General features: G+C 53.1%; 2 protein-coding genes across 4 annotated transcripts in view; one reads left to right on the forward strand and one right to left on the reverse strand.

Annotated features, from left to right (window-relative positions):
* Positions 1–3073, reverse strand: part of LOC137445076 (lipase maturation factor 1-like) — a 210548-nt gene extending 207475 nt beyond the window's left edge. For all 3 annotated transcript variants that reach the window (XM_068146495.1, XM_068146496.1, XM_068146494.1), the window contains exon 1: positions 2878–3073. In XM_068146495.1, coding sequence (XP_068002596.1) covers positions 2878–3073 — 196 coding nt within the window. The remainder of the gene's footprint in view (positions 1–2877) is intronic.
* Positions 3074–12962: 9889 nt separating this feature from the next.
* Positions 12963–18510, forward strand: SOX8 (SRY-box transcription factor 8). Its single transcript, XM_068146518.1, is given in 4 exon segments — positions 12963–13712; positions 15216–15454; positions 16383–16405; positions 16407–18510. Coding segments are annotated over 4 exon segments (1419 nt in total). The 5' UTR covers positions 12963–13269; the 3' UTR covers positions 17121–18510.
* The last annotated feature ends 3622 nt before the right edge of the window (positions 18511–22132 follow it).

The following is a 22132-nucleotide window of genomic DNA, read 5'->3' on the forward strand; positions in this document are numbered from 1 at the left end:
CTGTCACCCTTAAAGTTCCTCCTCATGTTTAGATGAGATTTATGTTGAAGTTTGTGCCCACTACCCCTTGTCCTGGGTGCCACTGAACAAAGCCTGGTCCCATCCTCCTGACACAAACTCTGTGAGTACTGATCAGCACTGATGAAATCCCTCCTCAGTCCTCCCTTCTCCTAGTTTGACCCATCTCAAACCTGGCCCCAGCTTCTGGCTTTGGGTTGTTTGTTTTGGGGTTGTTTGGCCAGCACTCTCCCAAAACAAACAGCAAAGATCACTGTGACCTGATCACAGCCAAGCTGAAGCTGCATAACGAGCAGGTAAACTTCTCCTCTCTTCATCTCTGTCAGTACAAAGGACAGAAGCAGCCTCCTACCAGCTCCACTGCCCAAACTCCTTCCTCTGAGACTACATTCTCAACAAAGCTTTCCCCACTCTGGACCACAAGAGCATTTTGGGGTCTCCTCCCTGCTTCTGCCACTCCCAGATGTTCCCATCTCCTGTTTTGAAGTGCCAAATCCAGTTGCTCTCCCTGTATGCTGTCCTCTGGTTTTCACTCACCAGCCTGCAACCTTGGCTTCGTCCTCTGCCTTCTCCCCTTTCTCTCTGCAGCTCCTAAGTTTCAGTCACTTCCAGGATGAAACTCCCCTGACCCTTGACTTGCTCCTCACCTCTTACTGCTTTCTCTGTCCCAGATCAGGTCTCCCACTCACCAGAAGGTCCCAAATGTCTGATTCCCTCTCTGCCTCATCATGCCCTGACCGACTCCCACCCCTCCAGCCACTACCTTTCCCGCTTCCCCCACCAGCCCCTTCCCACCAAGCACACCACCAGCCCCCCACAGGACGGCATTTCCGTGCCAGATGTGGTGCATTTCTGACTCCAGCCCCCTGATCAGAGAGCAGCAGCCTCCACCAAACCCACAGCAGGGAACACCAATCAGCTTCTCCTAAGGAAACAGCAAGCTGAGCTCCGGGAAAGTCAGCAGCCTGGATTTACACCCCGGGGAGTTTGGGAATCGCTTTCATTTTGACTGAAGGAGTCATAACCCTGCACTTCACCCAGAGCTGAAACCAAACTGGAAACAGAGCACGTGTCAGAAGCAGCCCAGGCTACGGCTCCTGCATGGTTTTGATGCCGGATAATCGAAGCAGGCTGGCAGCCTACAAATCCTATCGCTTCTGTGGACAAATCTGGGGCACGGTTGGAATTTGTAAGGCAGCGTGTTACATGTCACTTTGGGTTTCACTCTGACTGTTTGCTTTTGTCCAGGGGAACACCAGTGGGGGCTGAGCACGGCTCTGGGTGCTGCTGGCCAAAGGCAGAGCCAAGCAAGCACAGCCGAGACTGGAAACTGGCCTCACGTCATTGAGCATCTCAAGGCTGTGGCAAATTCAGTTCATAGAACAGTTTGGGTTGGAAGAGACAGAAGGCAGAATGGTTTGGGTTGGAAGAGACAGAATGCAGAATGGTTTGGGTTGGAAGAGACAGAAGGCAAAAGGGTTTGGGTTGGAAGAGACAGAAGGCAAAAGGGTTTGGGTTGGAAGAGACAGAAGGCAAAAGGGTTTGGGTTGGAAGAGACAGAAGGCAAAAGGGTTTGGGTTGGGAGAGACAGAATGCAAAAGGGTTTGGGTTGGGAGAGACAGAAGGCAGAATTAACCAGGCTGGAAAAGACCTTTGAGATCATCAAGTCCAACCTATCACCCAACATCATCTAACCAACTAAACCACAGTGCCATGAGGCACTGAGTGCCTCATCCAGTCTCAGACCTTACAGATCATCTAGTTCTTATCCACCACCACCACGCACAGGCACACCTCCCACTAGACCAGGTTGCTCGAGGCCCTGTCCAGCCCGGCACTGAACAGCTCCTGGGGGAGCATCCACAACCTCCACAGGCAATCAGACTCCTGAATAAGCCAAAGATCTGTCCTCAGGAAGCCCAAGGTGGCAGCTTTACTGACCCCCCCCCCCACTCCTTCCTTCCCCAGGGACTGAAAGCTCAAGCATCTCACATTCGCTGTGCACGAAGCTGCCTCCAACCTCTTCTCCCCAGACAAGTTCATGTCTGTTCACAACAAGCAGGTCCAGGAGGGCAGCTTCCCTGGTTGGCTCCCTCACCAGCTGTGTCAGGAATGCATCTCCCACACGCTCCAGGAACCTCCACACTGTTCCCTCCCCGCTGCGTTGTATTTCCAGCAGACATCTGGGAAGCTGAAGTCTCACATTAAGAACAAGGGGCAGAGATTGTGAAACCTCTTGCAACCCTTCCTCCTCTAACAGATCGGCTTGGATTTGGGAAAGGCAGGCTGGGCTGCTGGGTGCAACTGGACCCTCCACACCAGGACGTGGTTTGGAGCGATGAAGCAGAGCAAAGCTCCCCGGCAAACACGCATCTTCCACGCAGCAGTTCACCACCGAGAAGGTTAGGGGGTCACGGTCCTGCTCTCCCCTGCCCCCCAGGAGCTCCGGTGGTCGCAGCCCTTCTCCCCCAGCAGGATGTGACCTCGCCCCGCAGCATCGGCACGGACCCCGCCGACGGGGCTCCCGGGGGCTCACCCCTTCCCTTCCTGAGGCTTTGCAGCGGGGAAGACCATAAGGGATGGGGCAACCCCAGCACTTCGCAGGGCTGCTGGTGGTCACAACCCGCCCGCTCCCCGGGGCTCCCCAGAGCAGACCGAACCTCCAGCCCGCTCCCTGGACCAGATCGAGCCCCCAGCCCCCTCTCCGGGGGTCTCTCCGGACCAGATGGAGCCCCCAGCCCGCTCCCCGGGGGCTCCCCGGAGCAGATGGAGCCCCCAGCCCGCTCCCCGGAGCAGAAGGAGCCCCCAGCGCTGTCCGGGCAGCTGGAAGGCGAGGCGGGGCAGCGCCCGGACACTCACAGTACAGCAGCGCTATGGATCGCAGCAGCACGATGCGGGTCAGCCAGAAGGTGCCCTGCGGCGGCTCGGCCTCGCTGCCCGCCGGCTCGGCCGCAGCCCGCTCCGGGGCCCCGGGGCCAGCGCTTCCCCCCGGCCGCTTCTGCCGCTGCCTCAGCGCGGGGCTGGGCGCCGCCATGTCTGAGCCCGCAGCGAGCATGCGTGGGGCCGCGGCGGCTGCCGGCCCGGGAGGGGAGGCTGCGGCGCCCGGGGCAGGCTTCCTGCGGAAGGGCTTGGGTGGGAAGGGAGCCTGGAAGGGGTTCCTCGTCATGCAGAAAGACCTAGAAAGGGCTCGAGAAGTAGGCTCAGGTGACTCGCATGAGGCTCAATGGAGAGCGAGGCCCCGCAGGGGGTCGGGGCAATGACCAGCCCCGGCTGGGGCGTGATGAAATTGAGAGCAGCTGTGCGGGGAAGGACCTGTGCTGGGGGACGGGAAGCTGGACGTGAGACAAGGGGCACCTGCAGCCCAGGAGGCAATTTGCATCCTGCTCCGCATCAAAAGCAGCGTGGAGAGCAGATGGAGAGAGGGGATTCTGCCACTCTGTTCTGCGGAGATCTCACTGCACTGCTCTGTCCTAACAGACAGGACATGGACCTGATGGAGTGTGTCCGGAGGAGAGCCAAGATCATTAGAGGGCTGGGAGCTCTGCTGTGTGGCCAGGCTGAGAGAGTCGAGGTTGTTCAGCCTGAAGAAGAGAAGGCTCCAGGGAGACCTTACAGCTACATTTAAGTATCTGAAAGGGAAGCACAACAGAGGTGAGGTCTCACCAGGACACGGTTGGGTCTGGGCTGGGAGTGCACACTGCCAGCTCATGTCCAGCTTTGCACACAGCCAGAACCCCCTCTGCAGGGCTGCTCTCAGCCACATCACCCCCAGCATGTGTTGATAACAAGGGCTGCCCCAGCCCAGGTGCAGCCCATTGCACTTGTCCCTGCAGCAGGACCCAGCTTGGGATTTCTGTGGGGAAAGGGCATTTTGCCCCCCAACCCCTTTGCCCTCTGCAAAACAGCAGGAAAGTGCAAGCTTAAAATGAAGAAAGGGAAGGAGTTGGCTCTGAAGCTCTTCATCCACCTCCCACTGAAGGAGGCCAGAGCCCTCTGCTGCGCTGCAGCCACCTCGGCTCACCTCACCTGGGCTCCATTCCTTCGAAGCTGCTGAGTGGCACAAGGCAGCCCAGAAGGTTTCATACTCAGGACATTCTTTGTGGACTGGATTCCATGAGTTTTATGTCAGAATAAACCTTTGAAACCAGACCAACACAAATGGGTGCTGCTTTCATGAGCTGTTGTTTAATCGGTGCTCAGCTGATTCTCTTAGCTTTTGGTTTCTCCCCATGATATCCCTTCCAGTGAGTGGGGATGGGGAAATGTGAAGTTAAATTCCTCAGCTGTTGTGATTTCTACTTGACACAGCCATCAAGAGCTTGACTTCAGGTTGTGTTCATAAAACCTGATGAAAGGTCCAGAGAATCCTCTTATGAGGAGCAGCTGAGGGAACTAGGAATGTTTAGTCTGCAGAAGAGGAGACTGAGAAGAAACCTTCTTACTCCCTGAAACTCCCTGAAAGGAGGTTTGAATGTGGTAGGAGTTGGTCTCTTCTCCCTCCTATCAGGTGATAGAAGGAGATGGCCTGGACTCGTGCCAGGGAAGGGTTAGGTTGGAGATCAGGAACAATTTCTTTGCTGCAAGAGTGGTCAGGCACTGGAAGAGGCTGCCCAGGGAGGTGGTGGAGTCCCCATCCCTGGGGGTGTTCCAGAAACCTGTGTGGCACCTGGGGCCATGGTTTAAAGGCCATGGTGGTGCTGGGTTGATGGTTGGACGGGGTGAGCTTAGAGGTCTTTCCCAACCAAAACAGTTCTATGACTCTGCGATTCCAAATACTGATTTCTAGCAAAACCACTTCCACAAAGCAGCCTCAGCAGCCCCTGAGGAGTTCAGACATGCATCATGGATCCCACTGAAGTAAACACCACCCTGCAAACCCTTCCACGGGCTCTGAGAAAGTATCTGTTATCAGGTGTAATATTATTCAATGCTTTTCAGGCTGCAAACTGCTCCCTGCTAAATGCCTCTTTTGTTTTTCCAGTTTCCCATCACTGCTGCCTGCATTGTTCTCCTCAGGGGGAAAAAAAACCCAAACAACACAACCACCAACCAACCCTACATAATGGTGCATTGTATAGGGAAAGAAAAATAAGCTATGTGTTAAAGGGCCCTAAAATACTTCAGTTTTGCTCTCCCTTTGGATTAGCCACGAGGCTTGGCTAGATAAATTCCAGTAGAGGGAAGCTAAGGGGTTTCCTTCCTGGGGTCTTTATGAAACGTCTCCAGCAAGTCCCACATGAAATGGAAATGTCTGTGAAACAAGCTGAGGGAAAGCAGAGGGTTTAGCCTAAGATTTTGGGGAGGGGGAGGAGGGGGGAATGGAATCATTGGAACTAAGAAGCCAAGCCTGAAGTGTGTTGGTGTTCATTGCCGAGGATCGCTTTGAGACCTGCCGGATGCACGGGTTGGGACAGCAGCAGGGACAAACACCCAACTCAGCTGACCCAAGCTCAGGGGACACCCTGTGGCAGCATCACCTCCCCACAAGCTAAGCTGCAAAGTTTTAAGTCTATTAAAAGGCAGGAAAATGTTGTTGCTCTAAAGCTCTCATAACGGGAAGTGGAATCCCTTGCCCCCAGCACAAGGAGGACATCGAACTGTTGGAGCAGGACCGCAACGATGATCAGAGAGCTGGAACACCTCACCTATGGGGGCAGGCTGAGAGTTGTGTCTCTTCATGCTGGAGAAGAGAAGGCTCTGGGGAGACATTAGATCAGCTTCCCAGTACCTAGAAGGACTGCAGAATTGATGGAGAAGAAGTTTTTATAAGGGCTGGTAGTGCTAGGAGGAGAGGCAGTGGCTTTGAGCTGGAAGAGGGGAGATTTAGTCTGGATTTTAGGGCAAAATTCTTCACAGTGATGGTGGTGAAACACTGAAACAGGGTGCCCAGCAAGGTCATGGATGCCCCCCTCCCTGGGAAGTGTTCAAGGCCAGGTTGGATGAGGCCTTGAGCAATTTGTTCTGGTGGGAGGTGTCCCTGCCCGGGGCAGGGAGGTTGGAACTGGATGACCTTTAAGGTCCCTTCCAATCCAAACCATTCTGTGATTCTTTAGCTGTACTGGAAGATGAGTCAAGCTCTACAGGAAAACATGTGAGAAAAAGGAAGATTAGACCATGAGATGACCTCCTCTCTGCCCTTAGCTCCTGCTGGTACAGAACTTGGTGTGGACCATCACCTGGGGCAGCTTTTCTGCTCACTCCTCTCCTTCCCCTCAGCTCTTATCCTCCCGCAGCGATTTTCCCCTCGCTTTCCCTCTTCTCACAGAAGAAAGAAAACAATGTCCAAACCCAGCAAGTAAGGCAACTGAGATACTGAAGAGCGAGGCTCTGAGCCTGAAAGCCTCCAAGGGAAAGCAATTCATAAATGTCAGGGGGGCAGGCAGGCGCTGAGGCATCATTGATGCTGATCTTCATTCAACAAACCCCTCCCCGCCGCATCCCCCCCCGCCCGACCCTATTTTGCTGTGTTCCAAACAGCTGCAAAAGTGACAGAGAAACAAGCATTTACTGTCACAGCACCCAGCAGCTGTCCCCACCAGCACCTCAACCCTGCTGTCCCTGGCACCCTAAACTACTCTTGTGTTCATTCAGGTCTAGCCTTTGGTGCCTCTTGGCTGCCAGGAATTGGGTTTAAAGAAAGCAGGGCGAGTGAATGCAGGCCGAGGTGGCTATTTTGTGAAGGCATTAACATTTGGGGGCTGCTCTAAAGAAAACATACATTCAGTTATGTATAAAGCAGCTACACACCATCCTGCTGAGCCCTCAGCTGCGCTCACTCAATGAGAGACAAGGATCTTGCAAAGGATTTGGGAGCTTCCTTCTACACACTGAAGATTTTTCCAGCAGTGATATGGGTTTTTTTCCCTTGCCATTAAAATCCTGGATTCTTCCCCGTGGAAATCTGATCTTTAGCTCCAGGGCTTGCAGGATTAAGGCTGAGAAGGATTTTCAGAGGAAGAATTACCTTGGTTTTTCTTTCCCTCCTGTATTTGGACAGCATCTGTAACGAGGGGCTGCTGACTCTTGACCAGGGATCCCTAAGCAGTGTGAGGGGTGGGAGTTGTAGACTGCTACCCAGGAAAAGTTAAGGCAGAGCACAAGATGTGAAGCTATGGCATTGCCATCTGCACAGAGTGAGCTCTTGGGGAACCCCAGGCAAGGGAGGACATTGGCCTTCAGCTGCTTGGTCACCTACTATCAGGTGGAAATAGCTTGAAACTGTGCCAGGGGAGGGTTAGGTTGGATACCAGGAAAATTCCTTTCCTTCAAGAGTGGTCAGGGATTGGCACAGGGAGGTGGTGGAGTCTCTGGAGGTGTTCAAGGAATGTGTGGCCATGGCACTTGGGGACGTGGCTTAATGGCCATGATGGTGTTGGGTTGATGGTTGGACTGGATGATCTTAGAGGTTTTTACCAACCCAAACTGTTCTATGATTGTGTAGGACAAAGAGATCAGTGATCACAGGAATTGTAATTAATAGCTCTGTGCTTCTCTGTTGTTTTGAGACGATGCCACCCAGCCTGTGCTGTGCAGGAGGGAAGAAGAGATCTGCCAGTGTCTCAGCTGGCCTTTAACCTGGAACTTGTACATACACAATCATGAAGGTTGGAAAAGACCTCCAAGATCACCGAGTCCAACCCTCAGCCCAGCACTACCATGCCTGTGTCGCCGATCCTGCAGAAGCAGGTTTGGGTTTGTTGCTGGTATCTTTGAGTATTTGAACAGAAGCAACTCCTTGCTGCATCTTTTCCTCACCACTGGTTTTGGGTTTTATCCATATCTGAGTATTCTGAGACCAAAAGGGAAGGTCATCTCTGTCGGGTTTGTAATTGCTTTCACCTCCTTGGCTGCCTTGGTGGGCAGCATCAGGCTGGGAAAGATGCAAGAGAACAACACAGCACAAGCTGGCTGCTACTGCACATTGGAAGGGACCTCAAACTGAGCTACTCAAGAGCTAATAATCACAGAAGCAGGAGGTCTATTCTGTTTAGCAGAAATTCCACAGCCAGCCCAGTCTACCAAGATTTTCATGAAGCCCTTTTGCCTCTGACTCACTCTGAAGTCAAAGCTTCCTAAAATTAAATGTCCTTTATTTTTTTTCACTCTCTGCTCCCTACTGCCATGAGGAAGCCTAGAAAAGGGCAAAGAAATCTACACACTCCTCCCCACTTGCATTTCAAGCAGGAGAGGTCAGTGGAGTCCTGCTCGGTGCAGGTGTGCAGAGTTTCTTGTATCACTGCCAGGTAAATGATCGTGGCTTGGAAAAGAGCTGCTTGGGGACAGGTTCCTCCATTTTTCACCCTGCAGCTGCCAAACAAGTCCTGCCCAGAATAAAGGAGGAGCACCCCATTAGCACAGTAAAAAAACCTAATATTAAAGTCATATTTAGCCTCTCATTTCCCCCCGGTTCTCAGCAGATTGCAGCAGCTGTGCAAGGGGTGCCAGTCTGCATCCCCTCACAGCAGTGGGAGCTTTGAGTCTCCCAATCCATGGAAACACCTCTAATGGCAGCCTTTGGATGAGGCTGTGCAGTGAAAACTTGTCCTTGCTTGGGTGGGAGCACACAGAGGCTGTAATGACAGCACCCAGTAACCTTTCCCTCTCCTGTGCAGAGCTACCCAGGGCACAGCTCAGCACAGCTGCAGGAGCTGTGGAAATGCTGAGGACTAAACACCCCAAGCGATAATGAAAACTTGCAAAAAGCTTCTCTCCTTTTTCACTCCTGAATGGTTCAGAGCATCAAGAGTTGTTGCATGTGAAGAGAGAAGTTCTGGACCTGAACCAGTCTGCACAGCCATGGAAATTCAGTCTTAGAGTTGCACGAGCAGCCAGCAGCTGCGTGCCGGAGCCTTCGCAAGCCCTCAGCGTAGGCTTGGGCCCATCCCTACAGTTCATCGTAGGAGCAAAGCTTTTCAGCTCTTCTGCTGCTTGGAATTGGTTGAAAGTTACCACAGATTTTATTAATTGGGGTTTTTTTTCTCAGCTTTTCCTGAAAAGGACTGGGCCCTGTTTCACAGCCACCCCTCAGCTGCCGTATCCTCTGGGCAGAGCATTAATCCTGCAGATGTCAGAGGCTTAGTTTAACGTGGTGCATAGGTTTGCCTTTATCTGATCAGGGCTTGTTTTCTCTTTCCTCTCCTGTAAGCCACTTTCTGTTTGCTCTTTGAAATTCCCATGTAAAAATTGCTCACAGTTCAAAGGTAGCCAGGTTTTGAAGAGTGATAACTTTTACCACTTGATCGGAGGAAATGATAGAGGCCACCTTCGGGCAGGGCCTTCACCCAGCCAGGCAAGGGCTGCAGCGTGTCCCATCGTGGGCAGTCATCCCTGCCTGCTTGCAAAACTCCTTCCCTGCCTTCTGCTGAAGATGAAATTTCTCCTCCCTGCTATTTGTGGGGCTCTGACTGCTCTGGAGCCAATGCACACGCACACACATTCCTGCACAACCAACAGGGATGGCAGAGAGGAGGCAAGAAGGGAGGTGAAGCCACCTCGTCCCATGGGGATTCTGAGGGTGACAAATGACAAGGTGATGGAGCCAGGCACATAGACCTTTGATTTAGTGCCTGATAGAATCATAGAGCTGTTTTGGTTGGAAAAGACCTTGAAGATCATCATAGAATCATAGCAGTGCCTGGATGAAAAGGATCTTAGGATCATTGAGCCTAACCATTACCTAACTCTGCCAGGGCTGGTGCTAAACCATGTCCCTTAGCACCACAACTCTGCATCTTCTAAACGCCTCCAGGGATGGAGATTCAGCCACCTCCCTGGGCAGTCTGTGGCAGTGGTTGAAAACCCTGTCAGTGAAGAAATTTCTTCTAATGTCCAACCTAAACTTCCCCTGGTGCATCTTGAAAGCATTTCCTCTCGTCCTTATCACTCATTACTAGGGAGAAGAGACCAATGCCCACCTTGCTACAACCTCCTGACAACGCTGGTGTGGACTGGCCAGGAACTGGAGTTCTGTCTCAGACTTTAACAATAATGAAGCAACATTGCTGCTGCTGTCAGGCAGCTGGAGAACCTCTGCTCTGCCCACTCAATCAGGAACAGCCAGCTCTCTTCCACCAAATTCTCTCTGCAGACTCCCACTTGGTGCAGCCTTCGAAGCTCCACTGGGCAATGGGAACCTTGGTTCTTCCCTCTCAGATCTGCACTCTTTTCTTGGAAATTCTGATGTCAGCAGGCTGGGTCAGGACAGAGAAGTGTTAGGCCAGGTCTAGATGATGGACCCTGTGAGATCACTGCAATACCTGCCCTGCAGCTCCATCACTTGCCCATCCCTGTGCAAACATCACTGGTACTTTGTCATACAACATTTGAACATGAAACCACATAAAACAAACATCACCACTTGAACCCACTTGTCTCAGCATAATCTCTCTTTCCATGCCATGGATGAGTGAACTTCTCAGGAAATGGGAGCTGTTGAAGCTTCCCAGGTGCTCCAGCTCCCTCCCTCCTCCCATTGTCATCTCAGCTTCTTGCAGCCTTGCCCAGCTCAGGTGGGTTTGTGAGGCAACGCTGCTCCCCAGCTCGGCTGAGAACTGACACTCGGAGACATCACAAACCCAAACATTAAGCCCTACACTACCTTCCAGCACTACCTCTTCCCTGTGCCCCCTGGGGTAAGAGGAAGTAGTCTGAAAGTTGTCCTCCTTTTACCTGCATTGGACAAAGAGGAATTGAAGCAGTGAGCTGGCAAATGCAGTTTGCTGCCTGAGGCAGAGCCGGGCAGCCGTCTGCAGGGGGGAAGAAACCTAATGTCTGCAAATCCTTCTGTCCTGCGGGGCTCCTCGGGCAGGGTTTTTCCGCTTAGTTGTAGGCAGGGATCAGGAAATTCGGGCTTCCTACCTTCATGGGCTCACCCCAAAGCTCTGAGTACCCCACAGATCCCTCCCCAGCCTCGGCCACGCAGCGAGGCTCCGAGAAGCTGCTCGGCATGAGGGAGGCTTTGAAAAGAGGAACTGAAAACAGCGATTATTGCCACCTCTAACCCAAACGCATCACGATTTTCCTTACTCACAGAACTCCAGCGAGTAACTTAAAGATCTGAGAGGACACAAAGGCAGAAATCTATGTTTATTATATGGTGTTTATTATATTTTCCTCACGCGAGGAAAAAACCAAAACAGAACAAAACAACATTTTGCCAAGTGGCCACAGCACTGCCAAGCCAGCAGGGCAACAGAAACTCTTCCACAGCTCCTTTAAGCTTTGGATCGGGCCCTGGAAGAAAAATTCAGCTCTTCTTTACCAGAGCAGCAGCTAAAACACACCGCGAGCCTTCGAGACACTTTTCTTTTAAACAGACGCTTTCTAAAATCTTATTTCCAGGCATTTTGTCCAAAGGCAGCACACTCTGTGGCTCTGCAAACTGCCAGCCGAAATCTTGAGGAGCTACTAACAAGGAAAGGAGAGAATTTTAAACTCCAACCCGATCCCGCTTGGCGCTTCAATGGACTATCTTCATTCGCACTTCGGAGGTGTTGGGAGGTCCAGGCACACTTAAAGAGTGCTCGAATTCGAATTCAATTTAAATTCAAAGCAAACACTTTATTCCAAGGTGATTATTCATCGCAGTAATTAAACAAACTGCTCTCATCCCCACCCACCCTCCTTCCATTCCTGCTGCTTTTTCAGTGCTGCAATACTTGAAGCACTCCCACAATTTCTAACTGATTCATTTTTTTTCCTTGGAAATCTTGTACTTCACTCTCTCTTTTTTCTTTCTTTTTCTTTTTTTTTCCTTTTTTTTTTTTTTTTTTTTTTGTGAGTTGGGGGGAAGCAGCGGCTAAAACTGGAATTTGGGGAGTTGCTTTTTTCTTTCCAGTCGCAATTAGAAGGCTGGATTCCGCCGGTAATTAAAATCAAATGCTCCAAAGAGACGCTGCGAAGCCAGGGAAAGTTTGGAGCGGGGCAGCAAGCAGGCAGAGCTTTTAAACAGTAGGTGTTTGCTGAAGGGGCCGAGATTTTGCGGGTACCCCCCGCCCCAAGCCCAAACCCGAAAGCTCACCCCGAGGTGCCGCATACTCCTCCGGACGCTGCAAAGCCGCCGGCACCGGGCAGGACTCGGCCGGGGCAGCCCCGGCTCTGCCTTCCCGAGTGTCCGGGACTGAGCTCAGAGACGGGAAAGCTGCGGGGAGAAGCGGGGAGAGACTGGTCTAAGGGGCTGGAGAGGATCGTTTTGGTTCTTCCCATCAATCCGCTGCTTTTCCTCCGTTCTTTAGCCGTCGGAGAGAGCGGGGAGCGCACGGCGGCACCGGGAACATCGGGGCTCGGCAATCGGAGGGCTGAAGGGGTTACACGGCCAACTCCAACTTCTCCTACAACCGGGGCGCACCGGTGCTTCTGCCTAAAAACCCGCTCGGAAAAGGAGCTAAAAACTGACCGGCCGTACCCAAGGCACGAACCGCTCCCGCCGCCCCGGAGCCCCGGAGAGGTGACGGCTGCTGCCGCCTCATCCCGCTGGCACCCCGCAACTCTTCACCGCTCCTGCCTCATCCCACAAGGCTTGGAATAGGGCTAGGGAAGGGGCTCAGCATCCCGCCGCCTAGCCTGGCAAGCGCCCTGTGCCCGTTCTCCGGTACCACCGGCCAAGCCAGGGAAGGGACCCTCCGCGCACCGGGAATATAAAACACACCGGGGCTATAAAACACCGCTGGTGGGAGGGAGGTCTTCCGGACAATCTGCAGTAGGGAGGAGGAAACTCCACACACCCCAAAAGAGGGCCCGGGGCAGCGGGACCCCTCAGCGGCAGCAGCGGCGGCTCCAGCCGGCAGAGCGGCGGGAGCGCGGTGGGCGGGTGGAGGACGATTCCCCGCCCACCATGCAAATAAGATATCCATTCCCACCAATAGAAAGCTGGGAGGCGGGGCCTCCTGCTCCCCCATTAAAGTCACTTGTTGCCAGGGTCCGCGTTTCGCACCGGACCTGCAGCGCGGGCGCGGAGCGGGACGGCGGCAGGACTGCGCCTGGTTCTGGGTGTTTTCTACTTTTCGGCTGATTTTTAAAGTTATTTTCCTTCTCCCCACCCCCCGCGCCTTTGTGCCTTTTAATTTTCATTTTTCTAAAGTTTTATTATTCTTTTTCAATCTTTTTTTTCTTTCTTTCTTGCATTTCGAGCACCCGCGGAGGGGTGCGCAGCCCCCCGCCACTTCACTCCGGGCACATCTTCGCCCCTTTTGGGGCGGCTTAGCCCCTTCGCCTCGTTTTTTTTTATCCCCCCACCCCTCTACGGCCACTCCAATGCTCAACATGACCGAGGAGCACGACAAAGCGCTGGAGGCTCCGTGCAGCCCCACCGGCACCACCAGTTCCATGTCCCACGTGGACTCGGATTCCGACTCGCCGCTCTCCCCCGCCGGTTCCGAGGGTCTGGGCTGCGCCCCCGCAGCCGCTCCGCGTCCTCCCGGGGCCGCTCCGTTGGGCTCTAAGGTGGACGCGGCCGAGGTTGATGAGCGCTTTCCCGCCTGCATCCGCGACGCCGTCTCGCAGGTGCTGAAGGGCTACGACTGGAGCCTGGTGCCTATGCCCGTCCGAGGCAACGGATCGCTCAAGGCCAAGCCGCACGTCAAGCGGCCCATGAACGCCTTCATGGTCTGGGCGCAGGCCGCCCGCAGGAAGCTGGCCGACCAGTATCCGCATCTGCACAACGCCGAGCTCAGCAAGACCCTGGGCAAGCTCTGGCGGTGAGTCCTCTGCTGCGCATCCGCGCATCTCCTGTTCTGCGGGGTTACCGCTCCCGCGGCCGCGCACCTCCCTTTCTGCGGAGTAGCGCACGGCCGCCGGCAGCGCATCGTCCTCCGCGGCCACGGCTCCGCGGGGCACCGCTCTCGGCCGCGCGTCACCCCCTTGAACGGCACAGCCCCTCACCTCTCCCCCTCCGCGGGATACGGCTCAGCGCATCTCCCCTTCTGCGGGGCACCGCTCCGCGCATCCCCCCGCGGGTCTCCGCGCCGGGCTGAGCTGCACACAGACATCCCCCCACCCCACCCCTCTTTTAGCGGGACTGGACCGGCGGGACGCCCGCGGGCTGCCCAGGGCGGCCGGGGGGGCTTTACCCCTGGGTGCGCGGCTGGATTCTGCCTCCTACCGCTTAGTTTTCATTTGGTTAATCCTGATTTATTTCTTTGGCCGCGGGGGAAGCTCGCAGCCTTTGGAGCTGACGTGCAGAAATACCCACCCCGGGCTTTTGCAGGCTGCGGAGGACACACTGGTCCCTGCCCTGAGAAACTCCCTGTGTGCAGGGTCCTTCCCCACTCGTGGGTTTTCCCTGCTCCATCACCGAGCTGTGCAGCCTGGGCTCTTCCCTCTCTTCATTTCCCACATCCCCATCCCCAGGAGGCTGAGATTTTTCTTTAATTGCTTCTTTTACGAAGGCTTTCCCCAACTTTTTCTCCCTCTGCTGCCTTGCTTGTTGCTTAACGAGCCCTAAACCCAAAGACGATGACTTTTAGCAGCTATCTTCATCAACTTTCTGCTTTCCCTTCTTATCTGTGGGCTCAGAGCTGCCCACTGATGCGAACCACGTTCTTTTGCTGGGTGGCCTCTGAGTGCTCTCAGCTCTCCGAGGCTGTGCCACAAGCCATGTTTTACCGCGTGGTACATTCAGTCGTGTCTGGCTCCACCAAACTCGTGTCTTCTCCTGCCTCTTCGGGCCAGTTGTGCTCCTGCGGCTGTTTTGAGACTCTCCAAGACTTTCCAAGGAGAGATCTAGGACAGGGGAGAGTTCTGAAGGGAATAATCCCATCAGTGCTGCCATCCCTGTAAGCACTGGGCGAAGCTGGGAACGGTCAGCGGTGCTTGTCCTGGTAAGGGGATGGCATTTGTAGGACAAACATCAGAACAATATGTGGCAGAGGCATCTGAAATGGGGCAGGAGAATGTTGTTTTGCCTGGCTCCCATTGCCCGTGGTGCTCAGTGTCTTCTGCATCTCTATCAATGATTTTTTTTACTACGTTTTTGCAGTCCAGTTCAGCTTTTTTCTTTTTTTCCCCCAATTCGTTTTCACAGAATTGTTTTGGTTGGAAAAGACCCCTAATTACCTTGCTGGCTGCTCAAATCAGTGTGTGGGGAACTGAGTCTGAAAGTGAGCTGAGAACTTTCAAGGAAAAGATGTTAATTTGGGATTTGTTTTTATCCCCCCCCCCCCCCCTCCCCTCTTCCTTCTTTTTAAATTAACAAACTCCAGCTTGCTAAGTGAAAACGAGAAACGTCCCTTCGTGGAAGAAGCCGAGAGGCTCAGGGTCCAGCACAAAAAGGATCACCCGGATTATAAATACCAGCCCCGGAGGAGGAAGAGCGTGAAAGCCGGGCAGAGCGACTCCGACTCGGGGGCTGAGCTCAGCCACCACGCCGGCACCCAGATCTACAAGGCAGACAGCGGGCTGGGGGCCATGGCTGATTCCCACCACCACGGAGATCACACAGGTAAAGCACCACCACGGGCAAAAAAAAACCACCCCAAACCGCCCTGCCAGTTCCTCGTGTGCTCCTCCGGGAGGTGAGCCCGCTGGTGGGCATGGGTTCATCTGCCCCTCTAGATGGGACATCGGTGGGATTGAGGCCACCCAAAAGCAGGAGTTGTTGCCCCAAGAGCTGTGGTTTTGCCACTAGGTTGTGAACGTGGCCACAACTTTCTTTACTAAATGTTTATAGAGCAAGCTGTGTGATGGGAAAGTCCCCAAGTGCTGGGATCTCTCTTTCCCGGCTGCCTCAGGAGCAGGGAGAATTAATTGCCAGCTAATCAGGGTTAATAGTCCCTCGGCCCTGTCCTGGGGGAGCAGGTCCTGGAGATGCAGCTTCCCCGTGAAGCTCCCCACTCCTGGGCGACGCTGCGAGTTGGCACGGGGCTTGTGTTGACAGATTCCAGGAGGATTGCGAACGTCCTGCAGCCTCAGACGTGTCTGCGCTCTCTCCCCCAGCCTGGCTGGGGATCCCGGCCCCGGCCCCTGCTGCCGGCACGGCCTCACTGCCTCCGGGAGAGCAGCGATGGCTTCAGCCTGCCTGCGGGGAGAGGCTGAGAGGGTCTCTCCAAATCACCCCCCGGTTATGCTTTCCAGGAGAGGGAGAGTTTGTGCTGCGAAGGGTGTCCCAGAGTGGTCCTGATGGATCAGCAGGATCCTCATTGTGAAGCATCACCCATGCAGGTGGTCTGCTCCAGCTGAGGATGTGGTCCCTGGTGTGGTTTCAGGGGGACACCAGTCAGCTCCTGCCGTGGGGCAGGAGATTGAAATCCCTCTGTAGCAATTAGAAGGGAGTGAAAGGTGCGTGTGTTGGTGGTTTTCTTCAGTTGTCCTTGATGGAGTTGGGTGTTTCCTGGGCACTTGTTAAAGTCTTGCTCTGTTCTCCTCCCCAGGCCAGACCCATGGGCCACCCACCCCCCCCCACCACCCCCAAAACCGACCTCCACCACGGCAGCAAGCAGGAGCTGAAGCACGAGGGCCGCCGCCTCGTGGAAAGCGGTCGCCAGAACATCGACTTCAGCAACGTGGACATCTCGGAGCTGAGCAGCGAGGTCATCAACAACATGGAGACCTTCGACGTGCACGAGTTCGACCAGTACCTGCCGCTCAACGGCCACGCCGCCATGCCGGCCGAGCACGGCCCCGGCGCCGCCGCCGGCTCCTACGGCACCTCCTACTCCCACTCCGCCGCCGGCAGCGCCGGCACCAACCAGGTCTGGACTCACAAGAGCCCTGCCTCTGCCTCGCCGTCGTCGGCCGACTCTGCCCAGCAAAGGCCACACATCAAAACGGAGCAGCTGAGCCCCAGCCACTACAGCGACCAGTCCCACGGCTCGCCCCCGCACTCCGACTACGGCTCCTACAGCGCCCAGGCCTGCGCCACCACCGCCTCCACCGCCACGGCCGCCGCCTCCTTCTCCAGCTCCCAGTGCGACTACACGGACCTGCAGAGCTCCAACTACTACAACCCCTACCCCGGCTACCCCTCCAGCATTTACCAGTATCCCTATTTCCACTCCTCCCGCCGGCCCTACGCGACGCCCATCCTCAACGGCTTGTCCATCCCGCCGGCTCACAGCCCCACCGCTAACTGGGACCAGCCGGTCTATACGACCCTGACGAGGCCTTAAAGGACGTGTGGAGCTCCCCCGAGGGCTTCCCCGACATATGCACTAATGAAGGAATGGAAGAGGAAGAGCGTGGAGTGCCCTGATAGTTTCCAAAGTGCCTCCTGAGCCACTGGGAACTCTGCTCGCTGCGGCTGGACGTGTCCCCTTTGCTTCGAACTCTCCGACAGGACAGAGCTCTATTTTTTATTCTTCTTTAACGAGTACAGTTTAAAAAAGAGAAATAAAGACAAAACACGAGAGACAAGAGAAAATTGATATCAAAAGGTAATTAAGGAAAGGGAAATAAAAAACAGGAGAATGAGGTCAAGGAAAAGCAATTCCTTCCGAATAAATGAAGGACAGAAACTATTCGACTCCTCTGTGAGGACTGAACTGAACTCCTCGTGGAAGCTGACAAGTGCAAAAGCGGAGCAGGGAAGGATGGGGAAGGGGGAGGGTGGGGGGAAGAAAGGAAGAAAGCAAGAAACGACAACCAGAAAAGAGCTGTTTGGAGACTGTGCAGGGTCTACTGCAATGTGAGGAACTGGACCAACCTTGAGGGCAAAGAACTCACTGGGACCAACACGGAGGAACCCCCTCCCCCCCCCCCCAAAACCCAACCCCTTCCTCTGACTCCGTGTGCGATGACCTTGTGGGAGCAAACCGAGCCTGGTGGGACCAACCGAGTCGGTGTCTGAAGTGTTTGTTGTTCTGTTGTGGTTTTCTTTTCTTTTTTTTTATCCCCCCCCTTTTTTTTCCCTCCTTTTTGTTTTGGTTTTGTTTCAGTCAGGAGCTCTCCTGAGCAAGCTTTTAGCTGTAATTCACATTTTCTTCCTTTTTTATTTGGGTTTTTTTTTTCTTTGGGGGGGGGGAGGAGAAAGCTTCCATTGTCTTTGGTTGGTTGGTTGGTTGTTGGTTTTTTCGTTTCTTCTTTTTAATCTGTTTATAATATTTATGTTCTGTATTATTATTTCTTTTGGGGTTTGTTGTTGTTGTTTTTTTTCTTGGCCTTTTAATTAATGAAGCAATCCTGTGCAACAAAAAAAAAAACCAACAAAAACAAACCCACAAAAAGGTAGAAGTTTAAAAACCATTATTTTTAAAGAGGGTTTTTGGGGTGGTGGGTTTTTTTTTTGGGGGGTGGGGTGGGGAGGGAAGGGTTCAGGAGAGAGCCTAAAAGAAAACCATAGTGGAGCTGATACAATAAAAAGGTGTCACGAGCTGATAGATTAATTATCACCTTATTTTTTTTTTGGTGGTTGGGTTTTTGGGGCCTTTTATTATTTAGCCTCTTTTTGGTTTGGTTTGGTTTGGTTTTTCATTTGGAACCTCTGCAGCAGCTGCTTGGGAGTGGGACGGAGAGAATCCCATCGCCCATCACGGACCTGGTCGCCGCCGGGGGATGGGGAAGGAGGAGATGGGGAGGTGGAAAAGAAGGAGGTGGGGTGTGGGTGTGGGGGGGGTGTTGGAAAAGTTGCTGCTTAAGTGAGGAGGCTAAAAACTGGCTGCAGGGAGGAGCAGGAGTTTGCCTGTGGCTGCTTCACGTCCCCTGGCTGCCCGGCCTGGACGGGAGGCGTCGCGGAGCCTTTGCCCACCTCCGGCACCGGCGCTGCCTCGCGGGGCGGCGGAGCTCAGCCGGGGGGGGGGAAAACCGCTCTAGAGATGGGAGACTTTTTTTTTTCCTTGTGTGTGTTTTGGCTTCTCTAGGGACCAGATCTCATCCCTCAAGCTGTGAAACTAAAACATAAAGAATTAACAAAATCTTCTCCACTAAGCTTAAAATTTAAAAAAAAGAGGAAAAAAAAAAAGAGTAAAACAAAAAAAACAACAAAAAAAAGAAGGAAAAAAAACACAAAGAAGTTTAGGTACTTAGTTTTAGACTAATATTTTGTTGGTATATTTCTACTTCTTCCATTGTATGCTGAGCATATAATAACCACCTATTTTATGGTAACTTGTGCCTTTAAAGAAACTTTGTAAATCTAAAGCTACATTTCAGAGGTGTGGTTTGGTTTTTTTTTTCACCTTTTTACCTTTTTCTACCTTTCCTGCTCTCTCTCTCTCTTTTGTTTTGGTTGTTGTTTTGGTTGGGCTGTTTGTTGTTTGTTTGTTCGTTGTTCTTTTCCTCGTTTGGGGGTGGGAGGGCTGCCGTGGGGCGTGGGGGGAGCAAGCAAACAGACCTGGTGAGAGGAAGCTGGTTTTATGCAATCTATTTTTCTGTGTAAAGGTTGAGAGCCTCTTTGCGTTCGTTCCTTCGTTCGTTCCTTCGTTCGTTCCCGGCTGTTACTGATCTGTTCTCTTCACTCGCTTCTGACTAAGCAATGCTAACTTTTGTACAGATCCATTTGATAAGATTAAAAAGAAAAATTGCTTTTTATCAGCCACGTCCTCTGGGTTGTTCCTTTGCATCCCGCCCGAGCCTCCCTCCCGAGCCGAGAAGAAAAGCTGGGGAGCAGGCGGTTCCTCTGCGACCGGCACCGCGTTCTCCGGCCCTGCTCTGGCAGGGAGGGGTTGGGCTCCATGATCTCCAGAGGTCCCTTCCAACCCTAACATCCTCTGTGTGACTTGGAATAAAAGCTTTTGACCGAGCTTAGCTGTTTTTCCTGGTAGCCCTCTGGATTTTGGGGCTGGTTTGGGTTGGTTTTGTGTTTGGTTGTTTTTTGTCTTACCTTGCTCCCTTTCCCTGTACTTCGTTGTTGCCTTCTGAGATTATTCATTTTCTTCTAATTCTGGAGAAGAGGTCTTGTGAGGAGTGGCTGAGGGGGCTGGGGGGGGGGTTTAGTCTGGAGAAAAGATGGCTGAGGGGAGACCACATTAGAATGGAATAGAACAGAACAGGTTGGAAGAGACCTTCAAGATCATTGTGTCCAACCTATCAACCAAACCAACCCACCTAATCAATTAAACCATGGCACCAAGCACCCCATCAAGTCTCCTCCTGAACACCTCCAATGATGGTGACTCCACCCCAATAGAATAGAATAGAATAAACCAGGTTGGAAGAGTCCTTTGAGATCATTCAGTCCAACCTATCATCCAACACCATCTGATCAGCTAAACCACATTGCTCTGTACAGCTGCCTGCAAGGAGGTGGGAGCCAGGTGGGTGTTGGTATCTTCTCCCAAGGAACAAGGGATAGGAGGAGAGCAAACAGCCACAAGTTGTACCAGGGGGAGGGTTAGGTTGGGTATCACGAGGAACTTCTCCACTGAAAGGGTTCTCCAGCACTGGAACAGGCTGCCTGGGGTTGAATCACCGCTCCTGGAGGAATTCAAACTCCATGTGGATGTGGTGCATGGTTCAGCACCAGACTTGGTGGAGTTAGGTAATGGTTGGACTCCATGATCTTAAAGGCCTTTTCCAACCAAAACAATGCTGTGCTCTTTCTCTTTTTAATTGTTTAGTTGGATTTTTCCACTTGCAGTGTACTTCCCTGCCTGTAATCCCAAGGATTTCACAGGATTTCATTGAGACTGCTCACATGGGTGAGGGTTTGCAAGGTCAGGCTGGAGAGTTTCAGCCCAGGTTGGTTCTCCTCTCTGCAGCAGGCAGGAGTGGTGCCCTACCAACTGCTGTTTGCTCCTGTGTGCTCCTCTGAGTGAGGACAGCAGCAAAACTGAGCGTCCCCTGCAGTGGTTGGTGTGGGGTGTGCTTGCTTCTTCTAAATGCAGCATTAAAATAGTCCCAGCAGTGATTTGATTCTCTCTCTCCTTTTTTTTTGCTTATATAAATGAAGTGGCAGTTTGCTTTCGCTGGTGCAAGGCTTCCAGGCTGGGCTCTGAACTGGGAGGAAAGGGTCAGGCTGAGGGAAACTCTGCTGCTCCTGCCCCAGAAACGAGCTGGAGACTTGCAGCGCCGTGGAAAAGGCTTCAACAGGGAGGGTGGGAGGAGAGAATAAATGTGATGACAATTAATGAAGCTTCAGGAACATTAACAGAGTCTGAACAACAGAGTCCCAATGCAAATTTGCTGGTTGCAGGACCTGCCAAGAGCTATCTTGCCAGGAGTGTCTGTAACTGGACACCATTTTCTCTGTGCTCATTTACAGCACTGCTGGCAAAACGACTTTATTGCACTCCAGGCCAAAGCTGCAGAATCACTTTCAGAGGAGGCTTTCTTTCCTCCCTTCTCCTCCCTTCCAGTTACAATCTGAGTTTCAAGCATTAGTCCTAACTCCCACTCAGAAAAAGGAGATGTGTTCTGGCTTTGCTTCTTCTGCACCTTGAGGCAGAGCTGCTTCCAAGCCTCACACTTTGGTGGGGGGCGAGGGGGAGAAAAGGGTGGGATGGGAGTTTAAGTGCCTGCTGCTTCTTGCTGTTTAACAGCAGAGCTCACAGTGGCTTCACTGAGGCCTGGATTCATCTTTAAAACAGGCTTAGAATTTGATAGCATTGTAAATAAATCAGCTGAAATTAGAAATGGCTCCAAAGTATCTCTGCTCATGGGAGAGGGTGATGGGGGCCTGTGCACCCAGCAGGATGGATCCCCAGAGCAGGCTTGGGCGACATTCCCAACCTCTTCCTCCTCCTCCCAGGATGTTTTACCAGCCATGGCTTCCTAGCTGACATCCAATGAGTGCAACACCCTCAGCATGTCCAGCAGCTGTCTGTTTGGAGATGTGCTCTGCGCCCACGGGAGCCCTGGGCAGCCAGGGGGCTCCTGGCCCAGCCTGGCCACTGCACCAAGGAAAAGCACATCCAAAACAGGCAGGTTTTAAACCCACTTGCTTGCTTTGGCTTAGTTTCCACTTGGGTTTGCTTTCCACAAGCTTTGCAAAATCAACTTGGCTTTTACTAATGTTTGCAGAAATCAAATGCCACAGATCTGGAGCCTTTGGTGGGCACAAGGGACAATGTGAGCCTGGAGACCCCTCTGCAGCTCCTGGAGGCAGCTCCCTTCAGAGCAGCTCCTGCTGAATGGTGACATTCAACTTTCTTTTGGCACCTCCCCGAGCCTGGGCTGCTCACTGCACGTCCACTAGGGAGTAAAACTCCCAGAGGTTACAAAATGGATGCTCAGGATGGTGGCAGGC

Source organism: Melanerpes formicivorus, unplaced genomic scaffold, assembly GCF_026170545.1.
Source record: "Melanerpes formicivorus ecotype bairdi unplaced genomic scaffold, bMelFor1.0.p_v2 SCAF_14, whole genome shotgun sequence".
Classification (NCBI taxonomy): domain Eukaryota; kingdom Metazoa; phylum Chordata; class Aves; order Piciformes; family Picidae; genus Melanerpes; species Melanerpes formicivorus.